Here is a 19184-nt window from a genome sequence, read left to right on the forward strand (position 1 = left end):
TTTTGCTATCTCTTCATCTAGCTGACAATCATGCAAATGATCGACATGAGGCAGGAGCCTGAAGTTCAGCTTCTCTGTGCATTGTAGCAGAGGCAGTGAAAATTCTCCTTCTATAACCAAGATCATAAGAGGTTTTATTTATGTCTGCATATAAGATAGCAAGCTGAGAAAGAAATGTAATGGCCAGTCACCCAGACAGATGTTATTGACCTGAAATAGCTTTTGTGAAGTGTGCTAAATGCTTGAAGGCCACATCGGGCAAGGGATGTGATTAGTGCTATACTTATGTTTTTAGGGTGATGCACTGTCTGTTGCAGCAATAATCATTCATTGGGATGCCGGGACTGCAACACATGATCATGTTAGAAAACCAGATAGAGAAATACTATGATGGGCTTGTCAAATGACAGGGACCTTATTATGTAGCTGTGGGCCAACAAGAACCATTTGTCTGACCATTGGCAGTGATGTCTTTTGTCTTCCTTTGAAAGGAACGCGTAGCTACTGGTACAGTGTCTGTCCATTGAAACAATGTGGCACTGAGGAGTTGTCACCACTTTGTTCACTGTGCATTAGTGTGGAAAATTCAGAGTACCACCTCAGTCTGCATGAAGAACCTATTGAAGTTTTATTGAATTTGGTAATGCACTATAAGATAAATGCTATGCTGCAGCCTAAATGCATCCATTTAAATCCTCCAAGACAGTGGTGCAGGGGCTGTTATTTCCTGTACGTCTCCCTCTGTGCAGTATAGACTATCTGTGTGGTTTTTTTTGTGTGTGTGTATGTGTTATCTATTTGCATTTGACTTCTAAAACCTGAAACTGCAGGAAGAGGTTTGCTGAGAGCAATATCTGAGATAGAACTGCATGGTCTATTTCTCTCAGTCTCATTATTCCAGGCGTGGAGGTCTTAGGGGGATGGTGACTCTCAGTGTCCCACTGCAAAATTGCACTGTAGGAAAGCAGTGAAACTTCCATCATCTCCTTGCAAATCAACAAATCTACTGGGAGGGGAAAGGGGCAACAACTGGTGTTTCTGAATTTATGGGTTCTCACTCACAGCCTATTTTCTGCTGTGGAACAGTGGGAAAGAGAGCACAGTACCTCAGCAAGAAGAGGTTATAAGCATCTGCTCTAAGGAAAGCAAAGTATTTCTGGGAATAAAAGTATTTGGATTCCAAATACAACAAACATAAATCCAATAAAGTTGAGACAACTTCAGCTGTGTTATTCTTTGCATATCTTGACTGTCAAAATATATTATCATGGTCATTTTCATATTCTGGAAGTTCAACATCAATTTATCATCAAAAAAAAGCAGGCAAGCTGAATCCTGGCAGTCTTCTATAGGATACAGCATTTTGTCTGAGGTGACACATTGCGCTGAGGGAGAGCAGAGTTACGCTGAAGTAAAGTGATGTGCTTGTGCTCTTGACAGGCAAAAGGCATTTAGCTTATTTGGTAAGTTGCCAAACCTTGTCATTTGAGAGTGTGGCAAAGACTCCCAGCTGTCTGTATGTGAGCAAAATATCTGGGTGAATTAGAATTTGTCCCAGTGAATGTCTCACCAGAAATGACCTTGCCTGGTCTCATGCGTTCAAGCTCAAGTGCAGCCTGCTGCAGCCTCCAAATGATGCTTGAGGCCAGGACAGCAGTACTGAAAACAGTGTTGATAGAGAGGTGGATTTCTCAGTAAGATTGAGTCAGATGTATACATACTCTTTATAAAAAAGTTTTCCACACAACAGGAGTGATGAGGAACAGCTGCCAGTGTTTTACTTTTCCATCCAAGCTAAAAGATTTCATCTTCTAGGTGTGAAAAATCAGCCAGTGTGGAAGTTCTGTCAGCTATAAGAGAAATAGAGGGTATATAAGTGGTGAATCCATCCAAGGTATCAGTTTCTCCAGTTAAGTGGTGGATTTTCTTGCTTAGTTTGGACAGCAAACAGAAAACAGCGAGTGTCTGGGAAAGGCAGTAAGAGAAGTATACACACTTACATTGTGTATGCTACTAAAGGGAGTTTAGAAGAGCCAAAATACCATGGAAGCTCAAATTCAATCTGATATGGTAGAACAACTTGGAAATTTCCCAGTCAGCTTTTACCTAATGAGCAGAAATGTTGCACGTGTCTTCAAGCTAATGTGCCATTCCACTTAGTTCTGTGGCACTTGTCAGCAGAACAAATAAAGAAGAATCAAAATTCCTGTGAGTTTTGTACCGTAGCCTCTTGGAGGAAACACTACAGCTCACAAATGCAGCCCAGAAACTTCTGATTTGAAATTTAAATACAAACTGCCCTTTCAAAGCAAAGCAATGCTAATTTGAAAGGCTGAAGCCCGGCACCCAGCCTTGTGAACCCCCTTCCATGTGACTTACTTCAACTGTGTGTAATATCATAGACTAAATGAGATAACAAGCTGTCACCATTATTCGTGCTCCCTGTGTCAAATATACAGGTCTTGCAATTTCATCTATACTAATTACTTGTATGGTGTCATTATCGTAATGCAAGTGCCCTTAATTTTCCATGCATTTTAGCTTTACCAGTTTGCAGGCAGGATGTGAGGTTGCCCCCACTTGCTAATCAGATCAGAAGCCTGCACTTGTAAATGATCTTACTGAGAATATTAGGCAGCTGCACTCATCAGTGAAGTTCTGCTTCTTGGAGTGATCAAAGCTACTGCCACCTGGGAGGGCTGAGCAGCTCAGCACTCACCACTGTGATGTGTGGATCAGGTACCAAATAGGGTTTCTGTGCCTTCTTCCCAAAGGGTCCAGTCCTATCAGCATGCTCGGATTGTGTTGCTTGTGCTGCACACAGCAATCAGTGACTGCTTTCATTGACAATATTTGTGGAAGGGTATGTGTTGGTGATGGTGTGCCAGACTTCTGCCTTGTAGATGAGGATGAAGGACTGACTCAAAACATGAGAAGCTGGTGAGGATCTGCCCATTAGCAGCTTGGAGAAGGCTTAAAACATGGGTCTCCAAGGAGTTTCATGGCCACCTGGCTGTGAGCACAGTCCTTCGAGCAAGGTTTGGCACTCAGGGACACTAGTCCTATTTGCATATCTACAGAAAAATGACTTGTATGTACCTTATCTAATCAGAGATTCACAGGGAGAATTCCACAAACTATGGTCTGACTGCCTTCACAGGTGTGTATGTCTGTGATTTACTGCAAGCAAACCATTCCACTCACATGTGAGGAGTCCAAGAATTCTTTAGCTGTTTGACCAGTGCTATAGAGAGCAAAGATTTGTTTTCAGACTGGTATGTTAAATACAGGTACACTGTGCATTATGTACTGTAACTATACTTCTGCATTACATATTTAGACTTTTAAGGAGTGAAATAAAAATTTAGATACAAGATTTTTTCTGTTTTTTGCCATCTCCACAGATACTGGAATCTATCTTTACACTGTTGAGTTAGTCCTATAATTTTTTGATGTTGAGGAACTTGAGGCAGAGGAAGACACCAAAGCTTTTAAAAGGACAGATATGTGATGTGTCAGTCTAGCACCCCAGCTAGGGCTCTGCTTCCTGAGTGAGCTGTGCAGTACACGAGCAGCCTGCAGTGTTGGTAGTGTCATACAGAAATATAGGATGATACAAATTAAAAGAGGCCTCTGGAAGTTGTTTGGTCCGACCCCTGCTGAGCCTAATCCCAGTAGATTAGTTTGCTCACAGACTTGTTGATCTCTGCATGTCTCAAAGAACAGACTTCGCAGCTTCACTGAACCCAATATTCAACCACCCTCGTGCTAAAAACACTTTTCCTAACATGTAATCAGGATTTGCTCTGTTGAAACTTGCCTGTTGACTCTTGCACTGCCAGTGCATATCTTTGAGACGGGCCTGGCCCCATCTTCTCTGTGCCCTCATCCCAGGTAGCTGTGGGCTGCAATGGGACATTGCCCAGCACCCTGAGCCTTCTCTCCATCAAGCTGGGCAAGTCCAGGTCCCTCAGCCTCACCTGCATCGTGCTCCAGCCCCTGCACCACCTGGGTGTAGTGGGCTGGGCTCCAGCTTGTCTGCCTCTGGGTTGTGGTTGCCCAGGACTCAGGTATGCTGCTTTCGCAAGGACTGATTATAGGGGAGCAATTGCTGCTCTGGATCTGCAAACACAGCCCACAGAGCCCCCAGTTTTGTTTTGTTTTTCCAGCTGGCTGGCACCCAGCCTGTGCTGTCCAACAGGGTTGTTTCCCTCTCAGAGACAAACATCTGTGCACTTGCTTTCTAGGCCATGCTTGGTTCTTTCCTGTGACGAAATAGACACAGGTAGTGAAACCTCTACTGTTATGGAGATTATTTTTACTTTTTGAAGAAAGACCCTGAATTCCTCATCTCAACAGAGGTTGCTGTTCTGTCAGATGGGCATGCCAGCAACAGAGTGGTGTTTTGGAACAGAAGATTGGTCCCTCTGTGGGGACGCCTACTTGGTTAGTGCTGAATACTCTCTGATATGCTTATTTTCCTTCACTTGCTGCAGAGATCCAAAAAACTAATGTCACAAGTAGCAGGATTCAGCCCATCTACTCTTATACCCTACTAAGCCACTTGCATTTTTCTTGGGCACGTCTGGAAGTGAAAGGGTTACAGTGTGAGGTAACACTTAAATGCAAGATAATGCCTTGGTTTAAATATCTTTTAAAGCTCTTAAACCATCTTGTTATTCTAAATATTCTGCTGCTTCTGAAGCTGGTATTTTTTATACCCTTTGCACATTTCTGCAAGTCCCTCAGTTTGCTGTGAATGCTTGTATGACATATCCATGAGAGTCATCTTCAGACAATTCCCACCATGCTAGTTCTGCATGCATGTTTTCAAAGCACGTCAGCCGGGCATTTCAGCATATTGTGGTGTTAAGTCTCCTCATATTTAACTTCAGTTTTTGCTATTTTAAGAACTTTGGAAAATACATCTCAGATCGGAGCTTAGGCACAGTCTTTTGTTTTGTTTTACCTCTAAAGTATAATATTATATGTATATTTTAATGCTTTTCCCTGGACTTTATTTTACTGTGTTGTGATTCTTGTGTATGAGACAATGTATAAAACTGCTGAACTCCAGCCATTCTTAAACCAGAAACAAAGTCAAAAAGCATATTTAGTGCATACAGAAGTGTGTCAATAGCAAACTGCAGTCAGCTGTGCAAAATGTAAGTGGGTGCTTTCCTCAACTGGTGGTTGTGCTGGTTGTAGGAGCCAACAGGTGTAGGCACTGACAATGCAAGTAGAACAGACTTTCAACTAACACGATACAAGTTGAAAGGCAGACATCAGTGAATCTGGAGTAAAGTATTAACAAAAAAATGTGTCTCCAGTAATTGAAATAAGATAGTTTTCTCAAAAGGAAGTAAAGGAAAATATTTTTTAGGCTGAAACAGAACTAAGTATGATGTGGCAGCCTTCTGCTAAGCACAAAGAATGACACTTTGTATTCTTCCTATTAAGTCTGCCACCTACTGCTTGATGCACTTGCTTGGCATTGCTTGTTGTGCCAAAAAGAAAAAAAAAGCCAAACTTTAACTAAAATCACATGAGCTGAGCTCATGGAAGGTAATTATTGTATCTTCAGTTTCATGGGCAGGAAGGCAGAGGAGTTTACTGATGGGAGGAGGGCAGGTGGGCTGCTGCAAAAAGTGGGTGTTCTGCTGTAGCTGGCTGCAGCTTTGAACCCAATGTTGTCTCTAAGACATCTGCAGCTGGGAAACTCCAGCTTCCAGGATGGAGGGGAGAAGACAACAGAAACGAGAAGATGATTACTGCTCTCTGGGGAGTAAAGTAGGGTGGAAGGAGTCTTCTGGAGAAAGGGCGCGTGTTCTTTGCTACTAAGTTGTTAAACGGGATGTGCTTGGATTTACTTTATATGTAAACAAGCAAAAAAGGTTGGTTGCATTGTAAATGAGAGGGAGGGAGCTGAGTACTAAAGGAGGTCTGTAGACTTCTTTCATGCCAGTATGTGACTTGAAATCAGAGCAGTGACTGGGAAGCAGAACTGCTGGAACTAAGCCCGATTAGAAATGGCGACAGTAAAAGAGGTGGGGAAGCTTGGATGGGCGCTCGGTAGCGGCATCTTGTGTCTTCTGTAGCTGCCTTCCTCGTTGAGTGCTCTGAGCCAAAACTGAGCATTTCTTATAGTTTTAGAGTTGTGAATGGTACTAAACTCAGCTCTGTTAATTTATTTGCTTTGAATCTGTGTCTTCGTGCAAGCATCTGATTTTGCAGGAACTCATGGGCAAGTGCTGAGGATTCACCCATGAACAATGAGACAACATAGGGTTGGGCTGGTAATGTGTAGTAAATTGAGAAATCCATCCAACTGCTAAATATATGGGTCTTTACTTGTTCTATTATTATTATATTTTTACTTTTGATGGTTTTTATCCCTGTATAGATCATAAAAACAGGAATTCTTCCCTTTGACACAGGATGTCTTAAAATTAATATTTCAGTTCATTTTTATTGAACAGGAAAATATATGTAAGTAGTGATATACACTATTTTCTAACTTAAAATCTGAGTTTATCCATTTCTGAATTTTGTTAAACTGTTCTCTAGTCAGTAAATGCCTGGATAGCAGCCACAATGGGTTTGCTTGAATTCCTTCAGCTGCTAAAAATAAGTTGGTTTTGAAGTTGTTTTCTGTAAATGCTGAGGATATCTGAAGCAATAATAGGTGACTGTTAGCCTATATTACAAATTGTTTTTATGCAACATCACTTTCCCAGTCATCACTGGGAGGAGGAAAAAATATCTGTGCAGAGTAGCAGAGAGCATCCAGTCAGTGAGACACAGAGGCAGGACACAGGGCTGTGCGGCCACAGGGGAAATACAGCTTCCTCAGACAAAGTCTTGAACAAATATAGTGAAATGTGATAGAAGACATTTGGCTTAAAGCACTTTTAAAAACCATTCTGTTCTAACTTTTTTCCTTGTTGATCCTTTCAGCTTACAGCTGTGGCTACTCCTTTTCTTACTATGAGTATGTGAGGTGCATCTAAAAAGCATTGTGCCTTGCTTTTTGGAGATCACTTTTTTTTGTTTTTAAATCATCTTATTTTTGGCTTAGTATCTTGGCTTTTGGCCTGCTTTCTCAAATCCGTCTTGCTCATTCCTTGTTTTGTTAAGTTTTTATACTGTTTGAAGAGATTTTGTTACAGAAATGCATTCTGAGTTGATTTGTGTGAATGGGTTCAGTGGGTGATTATGTTTGTGGATGTAGCAATAGCTACCAGAAAACAAGTTCACAGAGGGGAAAAGCATGCACTGAGAGAGAGCTTGTGAAAGCTTCCTGAGGTAAGCAGGTAAGCCCTGGAGAGCAGTGGTCCTGTTGAATCAACTGACTGTCCTGAGATCCAACAAACACATAAGAGCAAGGGTCTATTGAATCTGTCCAAGGCCACCACCAGCACGCTCTATCACAAAGAGCATGTTCTGGAACTCATCTACATCTGAGAAAGAAACAAACATAGGATACAGGGCTGTGGATACAGCTGGTGAAGTGAGGGGCCCCACAACGTTCTTTCTGATCTCCCTCCTGGAAACCTGTGGCCTGCCAGTCCAACAGCCTTTGGCTGGGCGTGAACTCATAACTTTGAGATCCTCTAGGTATTTATTCTCTCCCTTTTTACTTCTTGGCCTTTTTCCCACGTTTACCAGTGTAGAAAGAATGACTTCTCTAGGTGTTTTGATAGGTTAACTATTCAAGAGGTGGGCACCTATTTTAATGTCAGAATGGCCTGTGTGTGTTGGGGAGTATTAAGGGGCTGAATTGTGTTCACTGCTTCATGCACAGCAGTGCTATGATGCCTGAGTCTGCAACTGTGAACAGTGTGGCCTGGCATGTAGGGGAGGGAAAGAGATGGCATCCTGACCTCTCCCTTGTCTTCATTGCATTCCTTTATCCTTCCACCATTCTAAAGAGAACTCCCAGCACCCCGTAGTTAGCTCCCTCACATTCAGTAACTAGGACCTCTTCTGCATTCCTTTGTCCACCTAAATTAAATTCTACCTTAATGACCCAATGTTTCCTACCACTCCCTTGCCTGGATGCTGCTCTGGCATCTGAAGCTAGAATTACAGGTTGAGGTGTTGGCATGACTTGTGGAGCAGGTGGAGGCCTGGGAGTGCTGTTTCACACAACGGCAAATGAATGCCAATTATCTCACCTGTCCAAAGCCACCATGCTGCTTATTACCTGTGGCTCAGGTGAGCATCTGCGTACAGGTAGAAGTCAGGAGATGCTGCTGAGGTGTATATCCTTGGTTTGACCTGTGTGTAGATCATCAGTTTTCAGGCATCAAGAACCTCTGTTATGATGACTTTTCTCTTTTCCTCCTTTTTTTTTTTAATGTTGTTTATGGGTGAAGTTCAGTGTGGTGTCATTAAGCAAAGAACTCTCAAATTGAGGTCTGCTTACTGAAGACAATGAAATAGTTACCTGCCTTTGATAAATAGCACTGTTTAGAAAATGTAGCTGAGAAGTTGTTCTATGATCAGATTGTCTATTGCATTTCCAAGGGAATCACCGTGCTTCTCCACTGCTTTTGCCTTCGAGGAGATCTGCTCACTGCCTTCTGATGCAAAATCACTTCTCTTAAACATTGTCTTAGGAGTGTCCCATCCTTACAAGTTGTTGGAGCAGTGCTGTTAGATCCCAGCTTCAGTTCAGAGGGTCTACTTGAGTAAAAGCTAACATACCATGTCAGATTTGCTGTTCCTATGCCAGTAGGATGCCTGAGGTTTGTCAGCTGTGCTGGAATCACTTTCCACATTAAACAAATGGAGGAAAAAAGAGTACATTGAAAAGCAAAGCTTAAGAGGCTTGGAGAGATTCAAAGAAATGAAACAATAACATGTTTAATAGCTAATTCCTATTCTGGTTTGGCTTTAAGGTAGCTTCAGCTTTCCAGTCTGCTAGCAGGATTTCTAAGTTCTCTGCCAGAATGACTCAGCTCCTGGAGCTGGGATCCAGCCCTCTAGACAGACAAGCTGTGTTTAGAGGTCTGTTTACCTTTCCCTGATAATGATGTATTGGAGAGAGACTTGTTTTTTGTTTTCCTCCTCTTAAAATAGAGTTTAGGATGAATGTAAATTCACCTGCTGGAGCTGAATCAGGAGTCCTGATTCAGTCTGAGCACCACTGGGATCTGTTTAACGTAGTTTCATGCTGTTCTGCAGGGGTGGATGCCCTCAGAATACCCCTTCCTGCTGGTGTGCCTCAACTGGTTGGCCATGAATGCAAAACAAGCCATAACCAGAGCCTCAGTCTGAGTAAACCATTATTTACCTGCTAGTAATGATATTTCCTGCTGACTGAGAAGGTAAATTAAGAAATCTAGCCACGTAACCCTAGTATGCAATTCATAACACAAACAGAAAACCATATAAGAAAGCCATATATGGTTGCTCCTGCTTGTGTTTCTATAGCCTGTGATGTAGCACTTGAGAGAATGGATATGAGGACAAATCCACCAGTTGTAGGAAATTGTGCCAAAGAGCATGGAAAGGATTGGGCCTTGAATGTGTCTGCTGCAAGTGAGCAGCATCATGGCTTCATCGCTAAGTAAGAAAATTGTAAGGATTGCCAGTGTTTTTTAATTTTGTATTAGCAAAACCATAGGTTTTCCTGGGCATTGGTTCATGTTTCTCAATGGCTGTTTTTTTTTCCTCTGTAAATCTGTTTAGACAAGCGTAGCAAGGCCCTGGTTGCATGACACAATGGTCATAACTGATTGCCTGTGCTCAGCAGAAGCATGGTTGGATGAAGAATCGGCGATGTGCTCAACAATTATGAATGAACTCTGAATGTAGCCCTGCACAAGGGAGCTCCTAGACTTGCTACTATATCAGAGAGACATCTGATTGTTGTGCAGATGTGTTAGACACTGAACTATTGTGTACACAGCTGAATTAGGTTATTGTAATGGGGGACTTCTCCTTTTGCTTCATTTTTAGAATACGGCTATTGCATCACTGCCCAACCAATACAGACAAAGACCATTCAGTGGTGTATCTATTTATTTCCTATTTGCTTGTTGAACTAAATGTTTTCATGCTTTCTTTCCAGTACCAAATTGCTGCAAGGAATAGTTCAAGCCAGCAAACAGGGAAAGTGTTTGGATGCTCAAAGTAAGTACTGTTTCTTTGCATATGTTACTGTGTTTGTGATTGATAAAATATTCAAGAATTTGCACTTGATTTGCATTTTTAATGCAGTAGCTAAATAGGTTTGATACCAATAGTTAGTAATATTCTTTTGCAATGTATTTGACCATGTAATTAAAAGATTCAAGTCATTAAGAATTATTCATTCATGCAGCAGAAATAATGGAAGCTAAACTAGGTGCCACAAATGTTTTGGAAGTAACTTGTCTTTCTGGCTGGTGTCAGAAGGAGATGTTGGCAGAAAGGAATAAAAGGGGAAAGCTACTATTACTACTGAGAACACTGAAGAAATCCTATTCTTATTTTCATTTGCTGGCTTTTTTTTAATGGTTAGCACTTCTGTGCACTATTAGTGCTTCCTTTAACATGAAATGGAAAGGCACACCAAATGCTGCAGTACGGGGTTAGTAATTTACACCAGATGGAATCTGTAAAGTGCTGTCCTTTTTTTTTTTTAATTCCCAAATATGTGAGTTTAGACCGCATCCCATCCAAGCTGGATGCTAACTTAAACTCTCCTGCCTCCAGCTTGATTTCTCTGAAATCCTCTCAGTGAGTCACCTGCGAAGAGTGAAGGGATGAGCATTACAGGGAAATGCAAGGCCCACAAGGTGGCAATGTTTAGAAAGGATGCTCCTCTGGCAGATCTGTGCTCCTTCCAGCTGCTATCACTTGCTCCCTTTCTATCCTTGCTGTGCATCTCTGCTACTACGCAAGAAATGCTAACTGTTGACAAAATGCAGCGTGGGATGCCCAGTAATACAATTCCTATTGGAATAAATGAGCCACTGGCATTGCACACTGTGCCGTGGTGTGTACTATGTATGCCTTTTCTCTTGGCAACATTAATGGTTTGCAGTACAGGGCAGGAGGGTGTGGTTATTTGTAGCTAGTGCTGAAAATACGTATAGCACTGAAACGATCCTGAGGCTGTGTAATGAAGCACTTTCATTTTAAAATAGACCACCTTGTTTCTGCTAGTGCTTGAAAAGCTGTTACAAGCCGAACTTTGGATGGAGGTAGGAGACGTTGCACTTTGTGGTGGTACTTTTGTTCATGCTTTGCAGTTAAGTTGAAAGTAAGAGGTTTGTGTCTGAGCTATTTTAAAGCTTCATTTCACAGTGAATTACTCCAAGTTATTCAGTGCCCTGAAAAAAATAAATATTTGCAAAATTTCTCCATATTTGTAATAGACATAAGTAATTATGCAGGGTGAACTCTATGGGAAATACAAGAATTGTCTGTATATCTGTGCCAGTTAACACTTAAGGAAGCTGATACTGGGAAAGGGAGAGAGAAAACAGGAGCCTCAGATTCATCAGGTTGCAAGAGAAGAGTTACTTACAGAGCAATTACAAGATATTCAGGTCTCAAGAGCACCCAGAAATCCTCAGGAAAAGAGCAGTGTATAATCCGGAGCTGAAAGAAGCTTGTAAGCATCAAGGATGAAGCAAGGACGAACTACAGGAGGAATGTGATACCAAGAGCCAGGAAAATGTAATGTGGACATGCTCCTTCCCATGTGCCACGTGGAAGTGCAGTGGGGCAAATTTCATCTCTTCTACTCGTACAAGGATAGGGGATGCTGCTGAAGTACAGCTTCATTACTGATGTTACATTGCACTCTCACAAGTATTTTGGAGCGACAGGAAAATTGAAGAGCACTACGAGCGCTGAGATAGGATGTAGTTGGTCATATAAGTGTTCATTGGTGGTCACGTACTATCTGCATAATTAGGAACTTATCTGAAACATGCACTTTTCCTAGAATCACTAACCCTACTCTTGAAGCAACAGAGGGCTCTCTGGTGTATTCTCAATGAGTTGCTGCTCACAGTGTAATCTTTCCTCTCCAAATCTTTTAGTCTTTATGGCCTATTATGTCAAAATAAAAATCTGCCTACCAGCTTTTAATACCAGAGGTTTGTTATATTGCTAGAGAGTTAGCTGAGCTTAGAACTGCAAAAAGTAAATCCATGTAACGTACTGCTACATGCTAGTTATCACTCAGGAAACCTTCCAGTCATGTTCTGGTGCTTTTGAGGCTGGCAAGGGAGCATACTTTTTGCTGGAGTTAAGTTACGTGGAGAATAACGTAAGGAATGAATGTTGGAGCATCCAACAATTTTATAGTTCTCACGAGCTCAGAAATTTTGTGGTAGGATTGAGGATAGGAAAAGGGAAAGCAAATTTTATTTATATATAAACACACATCCGTTTGTAACATGTTGAACTACTGATCTGTGATTTGTTCAGGAGGGTACCTGAACAAAAAGGCTTGTATGATCTTTTCTCATTCCTCTCCTGTGAAGAAACAAACACACCCTGGTCCTTCATGCAAACGCTGCATTGAGTTATGTAAACTGGGAAGAATAAAGGCATATTCCCTCTCACTTCATTCTCCCTACAATGCCAGCACCAGCACTGGTGCAGAATGAATGCTGCTTCTAGATAAGTGAGCTCTGTTTCCCGCTCGGTGGGAATTCTACTTGTTTCCCCAGACTGGTCCCCTTAATTCCTACCATAGAAGACCTGACTTCCCTAAGGGCTGCTTTGAACTTTCAGCCAAAAGAATTCAGATGTATGAAATATTTGAACTTCTGGGCTGAGCGGACGGCTTTGAAAACCTTTTCATCCTGTGGAAACAATGTCAGGTCCCCCAAAATGCAGTGGAGGACATCTGTCTGGGAGTCAGTTCTGTATAGGACGCAGCTGCTTTATATGTTGTTTTGATCCAACATGAGAAAACGGGAGAACTGAATTCTGAACCTAACGGAGAAAAGTTAACTTCAATGGAATGTTTGTGTATGGCTTTCTACGCACCAATCCTTGTTCCCTTCTTAACTTAGGAATTAGCTTGAATAGCCATTTATGGTATTGTCTGAAAATATTATGAACTTTGGGGTGATATTTATTTTTTCAGCATCCCGTACCAAAAAATTATCCCACAGGAGCTCAGCAAAGCGGTGATTCATCAGGAACATAACTTAGCTTTTCAAAAAGATAACGCGTGGGTTTGTTAAAACTCAATAATGAGATCCTTTCAAATACAGAAGCTGACAACAGCACTGACATAAAATCACAATAACGCAGAGGCTTGTGGTTGGAGCTTTTATTAAATAGAAAACTAGTTTTCTACTGTAATGAGGATATTGCACTGTTTTCATGCCATTAGTACCTTTTGTGCTCAAAGTATTACAGAGGCCTCCTTTTTCATTTATACACATTATGACTGTTCAGAGGTTATAGAATGTTGCTGCTTGGTGCCACAGCTGTCAAAATCATGACAGTATACAACAAAAATGAAAGAACAATACCTCTATTTGAGGTTTTAATTGTTGTTGCCTTCTGTGTTTTGCCTATCAATGATGGTTCATTTATAAACTGGAGAATAATTGATAAAGACCAACTCCAGCATGATTCAGGTTTTATTCTAGCAGCAAGCAATCTTGTTGTTGTTATTGTTTGGTGGGACCTTTATAAAAAAAAAAACAAAAAACACAAAGCATCATCAGATATGTCAGATATGAAGGATTTATAGCACATCCAGATGCTGTAAAATAGCTGTTTCATTTTTCAGAGCAGTGTCTGGATCTTATAAACATAGCCTTGCAAATGCGAGCAGAACCTCTGCTGGCTCTGTGCAGTTATCCTGCATCTGCTGACAGGCTGGTTCAGTTAGGGCAACAGAGGACCTGCTTCTAACACCTGTGGGCTATTACATATGTGGTGGGAGGTGTGAAGAGGTTTCAGTCTAGAGAAGAGGAGGCTCAGGGGAGACCTTATTGCTCTCTATAACTACCTGAAAGGAGATTGTAGTGAGCTGGGGGTCAGCCTCTTCTCTCGGGTAACTAGTGATAGGACTAGAGGGAATGGCTTCAAGCTGCGTCAGGGAAGATTCAGGCTGGACGTTAGGAAATACTACTTCTCTGAAAGGGTGGTCAGGCACTGGAATGGGCTGCCCAGAGAGGTGGTGGAGTCACCGAGCCTGGTGGTGTTCAAAGAGCATTTGGATGTTGTGTTGAGGGACACGGTTTAGCAAGAACCATTGGTGAAGGGCGAATGGTTGGACTGGATGATCCTGTGGGTCTTTTCCAACCTTAGCGATTCTATGATTCTATGAAGCTGAGTGCTATGGCCACGTTCCTGCCTGTATCTCGTTCTGTGTGAAGTGCACGTCCTATGATGTAGTGGGTGCCACGTGGCCTTCTCTTCGATGCTGTGACTGAAGTAGGAACCTGAGCAGCAGGTGCTGGGGCGGTCAAGACCTCCCCAAGCTGAGAAAAATCCAGTGGGAAGTACTCTGACCTCTGGACGGGTCCCTGAAGAGCACAGTGCCTGCCAGGAGCCCAAAGACAGGCTTGGAAAAGCTACTTGAAAATTCTTCTTCTATTGAGGAGGGAATTTTGGTGGGGATTTTGGGGTTTAATGGTTGGGTTGGGTAGTTTTCTTGTTGTGTTTTTGTTTTCATGGTAATTATTTGTTGCATTTTTTGTTGGCTTGTTCTTTTTTGTTGTTGTTTTTTAATTCAGGTTTCAGCGTTTTCTAGTATTTCTTTGCAATCACATGGATGAAAACTTAGGCTTTATTAGCTGGCTTCTTAGGCTCTGATGTCAGGAAGTTGCCCCACGATCTGTGGCTTCCAGAAAATCACCCTGTATGGAGAGTCACAGTAAAGCATGAGCTGCCAGCAGTGTGCAGCATGCTCATGAGGTTGGGTGGATGCAAGGCGTATTTAATTCTAGGAGTTATCCTTAGGTTAAAAACTTTGCTTATAATAATAATGTCACCTTCAGCCTTCCTGGAGACTTGGTTAGCCAGAAGTAGGGTGTGGGATGGCTGCTGCTGTGTGCTCTGCTGCTGTGTTACAAGGTGGTAAAATTAGGGGTTTTCAGTTTCTTAAGACCTAGTAATTTTCTGCCCTCATTGTGTTTCCTCTGCTATTAACTCGGAGCTTACACCCAAGCCCAATTTTTGTGATTGTCATCATCTTCTGCATTTGTTCGTGCTTCACTGTGGTGTAGGAGCAGAAGGGAGGCCTGCAGAGGCAGGAGCCTACACAAGGGCCAAGTGCTGCGGCCTCCAAAACCTCAGCTGGAGACCTGCCACCACCACCCGTACAGCTCTGTTGGAGATCTGCTGTGAGCGGTTAGGCTGGCTGAGCATCACAGTGCCAGTCTGGGGAGTGCCAGTCTGAGTTTTCTGCAAATAAATATCCACAGTACGAGGAAAGCAGTGGTGCCCTCAAGCTGAGCTTTATGAAGTGGCTTCTATCAGCTTCATCCTCTTACGTGAGGTCTGGATTTGGCTCATCGCTAATGACCTGAGTGGGCTGCATGGGATAAACCTACTGTGAATAGTACTGTAGAAAATACTGTTACATTACGTTGGGGATTTTTAAAACAATAACTGGTTCCCACCTTTTATCTTTATAGGAGAACACTATTGATTACATTCAAGTGTTTTCAGATTTGATCTGATTTCATAACTCAAATCTTTTTTGTCTAATATAAGCGGCTTCGTGTAATCACTCTTCTAAATCGAAAGCTTATGTTTGACAAATGGGTCACTGGTTAATGGAAGCCAGTCAATCCAGCTGTTTATCTTTTCCCTAAGATCGTGCTCTTTCTGTATGCTCTTGTCTGTTCAAAATGGAGATGTGTACATTTCTAATAGCGCTCCCTCTATTTCTGAATAGGAACCCGAGATTTATTTTGTTTTATCTGTCCCCTACACTCAAATAAACAAGCCACAGAGGTATTTCAGCTGGTATCACATTTGATCCACAAATTTGTATTGCTGGTTGTGGTATTATTCATTTGATATTTTTTTTATATAAAAGAAAAGGCACTGCTGCACAGAAGCTCACAAACATTATTTTAACCTCCCAGGCCCCAGTATTTTGTATGTTTCTGTGAACAGATCCACCTTCCACTACAGCAGCCCCATAGTAGCTTTCTTCCAACTTGCTTTGCCTCTTAACAAATAGACAAGGACTTCTTTTTTGCTAGTTCTGAATTTCAGAATTCCAGAAAGTGCTGGTAGTATGCTACGTCTAAATAAAGCACTTGCAGCATCAGGCTAATAACGGGCTCTAAGTATTCATGGAAACTTGGTCTGATATGCCAAGTTCCAAAAATCCACTTAGGAAATGTCTGTCTGTGAGATAAGTTTCCTGGCACAGTTTGCAAATCTTTGTTGTTTTGTTTTTTTTTTTGTTTAGAGCACAGCATAAGTGTAACGCTATGGTTCAAATTATCTATGATTTTTTTTCCTCGTCGTTTGACAGCTACCTTATTGATAAAGACTGAGTAAACAGTAAGGTGGTAATAAACATCTACTGTTGGGGAAAAAAAAAATCTTATCTTTTGTCAGTAGATGAGGAAACTATCACTCGTTCAAGGTGAGTAATACATTTGTGTGAAGGAGCAATCATACTGTATTTAGAAGACTGACTTCCTTCTCCCAAAGAAGTAACACTCCTCCATTTCTCTGGGAGTTGGTGATGGCAAATAAACGCTTGCAACCTGGAGTTTGGGAGCTGCCCCCAAGGGTTCCAGCTGTGAGGCTAAGAGGTGATGTCTCACCTACAGTGAGGAGCTGTGGAGGTGATGGAGTCATAAATACAGGTGTCAGGGCTTGAGGTGGCTGCGTGTGAATGTGCATGCACCTTAGCTCTTACTTCTGCAGCGCATTCTTTTCGGCCTGTAGATGAAATGAGGCGTTATTAGCTAATGACAGCGTGTTAGCTGGACAATAGGCACGCTGGGGGCTTTGTCTGGGGGAAGGAAACCGGTGTGACCCACGTTCTCTGCAGGTGGCTGATGAAGGAAAGTGGAAACTGCCAGAGCGCTACAAAGGGTGATGCTTGACAAAGGAAGGGTGGAAAAGAATAGGAGAAGGAACAATGGGAAACCCCAGATGGGGAAAAAATCTCGAGATGAAAGGAGGAGCCACTCATCTCATTATAGCAATGGGGAAAAGGGGTGGGTTTGCTTAGCTGCAGAGCCAGTTAGAAGGGGCAAACGTAGCTAAAAGGACACATGGACCGGAAAGCAAACCCTGAAAGAAGGGAGTGTGACCCAGCACCTGCCATGAGGGCAAGGCGGGGGAAATCTGTGCAGACAAGTGACAGTAACCAGCTTGAGGAAGCTGGTTGTAACAGCAGGGCCTGCTTCTGTACTTGCAAAATGAGGAAAGCTGGCAGAAACGAGATTTGGTAAAACACTATAAATGTATGAAATAAAAAGCAGTTAGTGAGAGAAGGGTGAAATGGAAACAAAAAGGAACAAACAAAAAAAAACCCCACAGCTCATTTTGTGTAATTTCTTGGCATTTGCTAATTTGGTGAGCACTTAATACGTGCTCCGTAAGAGAACTTTTTGTAGCATGCTGTAAGAACACGAGTAAACCTTGTATTTTACAGTAAGGCACTGGGTTCTTGGGTTCTGCAGTTGCTGAATGGTCACACGCTACTGAATGATTTGGCAGTATGGTTTTGATCTGAAGCAGGCATGAATGCACTCTGTATTTCTTTCCCATTACCTAAAGTATGTAATAATGTTTATGTTGGCATTTTCAGGGTGTGGGAGGACAGACACCTAATTAACTGTTTCCTGGGGCAAAGTAACCCCTTCAGATGTTGGTTTCTAATGGTTCTGCCCTTTTAGTTGGCTGGCTGAAGCATTTTTGATTCAGTAATTGGTGTCAAAAATCTTGATCAACCCTCCTCTGGAACCATTGCTTTCTTGTGCCAGGCTTCCCTCTTCCTCTTTAGCAGTGGTGTCTTGGACAGCTTGGTAAACTTGGCAAATATAATTTTCCTTGTGATGGCTATAATCCTGTGCAAGCTTCACACATTCAGTAACCCTAATGCTGGTACTGGACAAAGGGCAGTGCTGTAAGTAGGTCTCCACTGATAATCATTGCAAAGCTTTTAAACTTCTACTTATGTTATAGAGAGGTACTGGACATTCGTGTGGGACATTAAGTTACTTGGATAACGTGCACAAATCAAATAGCTGTCAACTTCAAATCTCTTGCTGCACAATATGAGCAGAGAATCGCTTATCATTATCAGCTATTCTTGAATTCCTGGTATATAATATCAATGCCAGGTCAAGTTTTCAGCAGGGTAGTGTAACAGGTAGTGCTCAAAATCATCACCTACTGATAAGGTATCATTGTAGTGCAGGACCTCAGGCATATCAGGTTTTCATGCTAGAAACCTGTAGCCTTGGCAGATAGTATTGCAAAGCATTTGTCCTCCCTTATGTCCCAACATTGCTTTTATGAAACAAAGAATTAGACTGAAGTGTCTTTAAAGTTCATTGCTATTATATTCTGTGTTGAGCATAAGAATGACTGTCAGAAAGATTTTCCATTTCTGTATGTTGCTTTTTTATTTCACCCTTCATTTTTCCAGCCACTTATCTTGAACTCCAAGAATGCCAAGAAGATTCCTTGACAGCTGAAAACACTAAAAAAAAATATGCTAGATTCCTCTTCTACTCTCTTATATTTCTGAAGTCTTCAATTCTTTTGCCAGTCATAATTTGATGGATTGTTTTTACATAGTATACAAATGTCTGAAGCTCTGATTATTTTATATATTAAGAAGTTACACCGTGTGGAAACTTCAGTATTCAAAATCCTTCATGACTAAAACTCTAATCTCGCATTCATTTAATTAAGGTTTTGTCATTCTCTGAAAAACATTGGTAACTCATTACCCGAACAGCTCCAATGCTTTTGGATTGATTCTTCATACTTAACAGTCAACATCTGAACTCTGTCAAAACAGGTTAAGAAAACTAGTTAACATCTCCCTATTAATGGAACTCGCTACTGTAATCCTAGAACAGCTCCAGCCGAGTACTTCCAGGTAAATGTGCATGCACAAGGAGTGAGTCAGGCCCTTCTCTTTATTCTTTTTAATCAGTACTAAAGGCAGGGTAAGATGGAGGAGTTGTTACTTCAAGCATTTATTGATCACATCTGACATTTAT

The 19184-nt window shown here is 41.8% G+C and overlaps 1 protein-coding gene across 6 annotated transcripts in view; it reads left to right on the forward strand.

Annotated features, from left to right (window-relative positions):
- Positions 1 to 19184, forward strand: part of MAPRE2 (microtubule associated protein RP/EB family member 2) — a 91672-nt gene that overhangs the window by 13549 nt on the left and 58939 nt on the right. For 4 of the 6 annotated variants that reach the window (NM_001395964.1, XM_046925260.1, NM_001395963.1 and 1 more), the window contains 1 exon segment: positions 10079 to 10140. The exons of the other annotated variants lie outside the window; for them this stretch is intronic. In NM_001395964.1, the coding sequence (NP_001382893.1) occupies positions 10079 to 10140 (62 nt within the window). 6 annotated transcript variants of the gene reach the window in all.

This window comes from Gallus gallus, chromosome 2 (assembly GCF_016699485.2).
Source record: "Gallus gallus isolate bGalGal1 chromosome 2, bGalGal1.mat.broiler.GRCg7b, whole genome shotgun sequence".
Taxonomy (NCBI): Eukaryota; Metazoa; Chordata; class Aves; order Galliformes; family Phasianidae; genus Gallus; species Gallus gallus.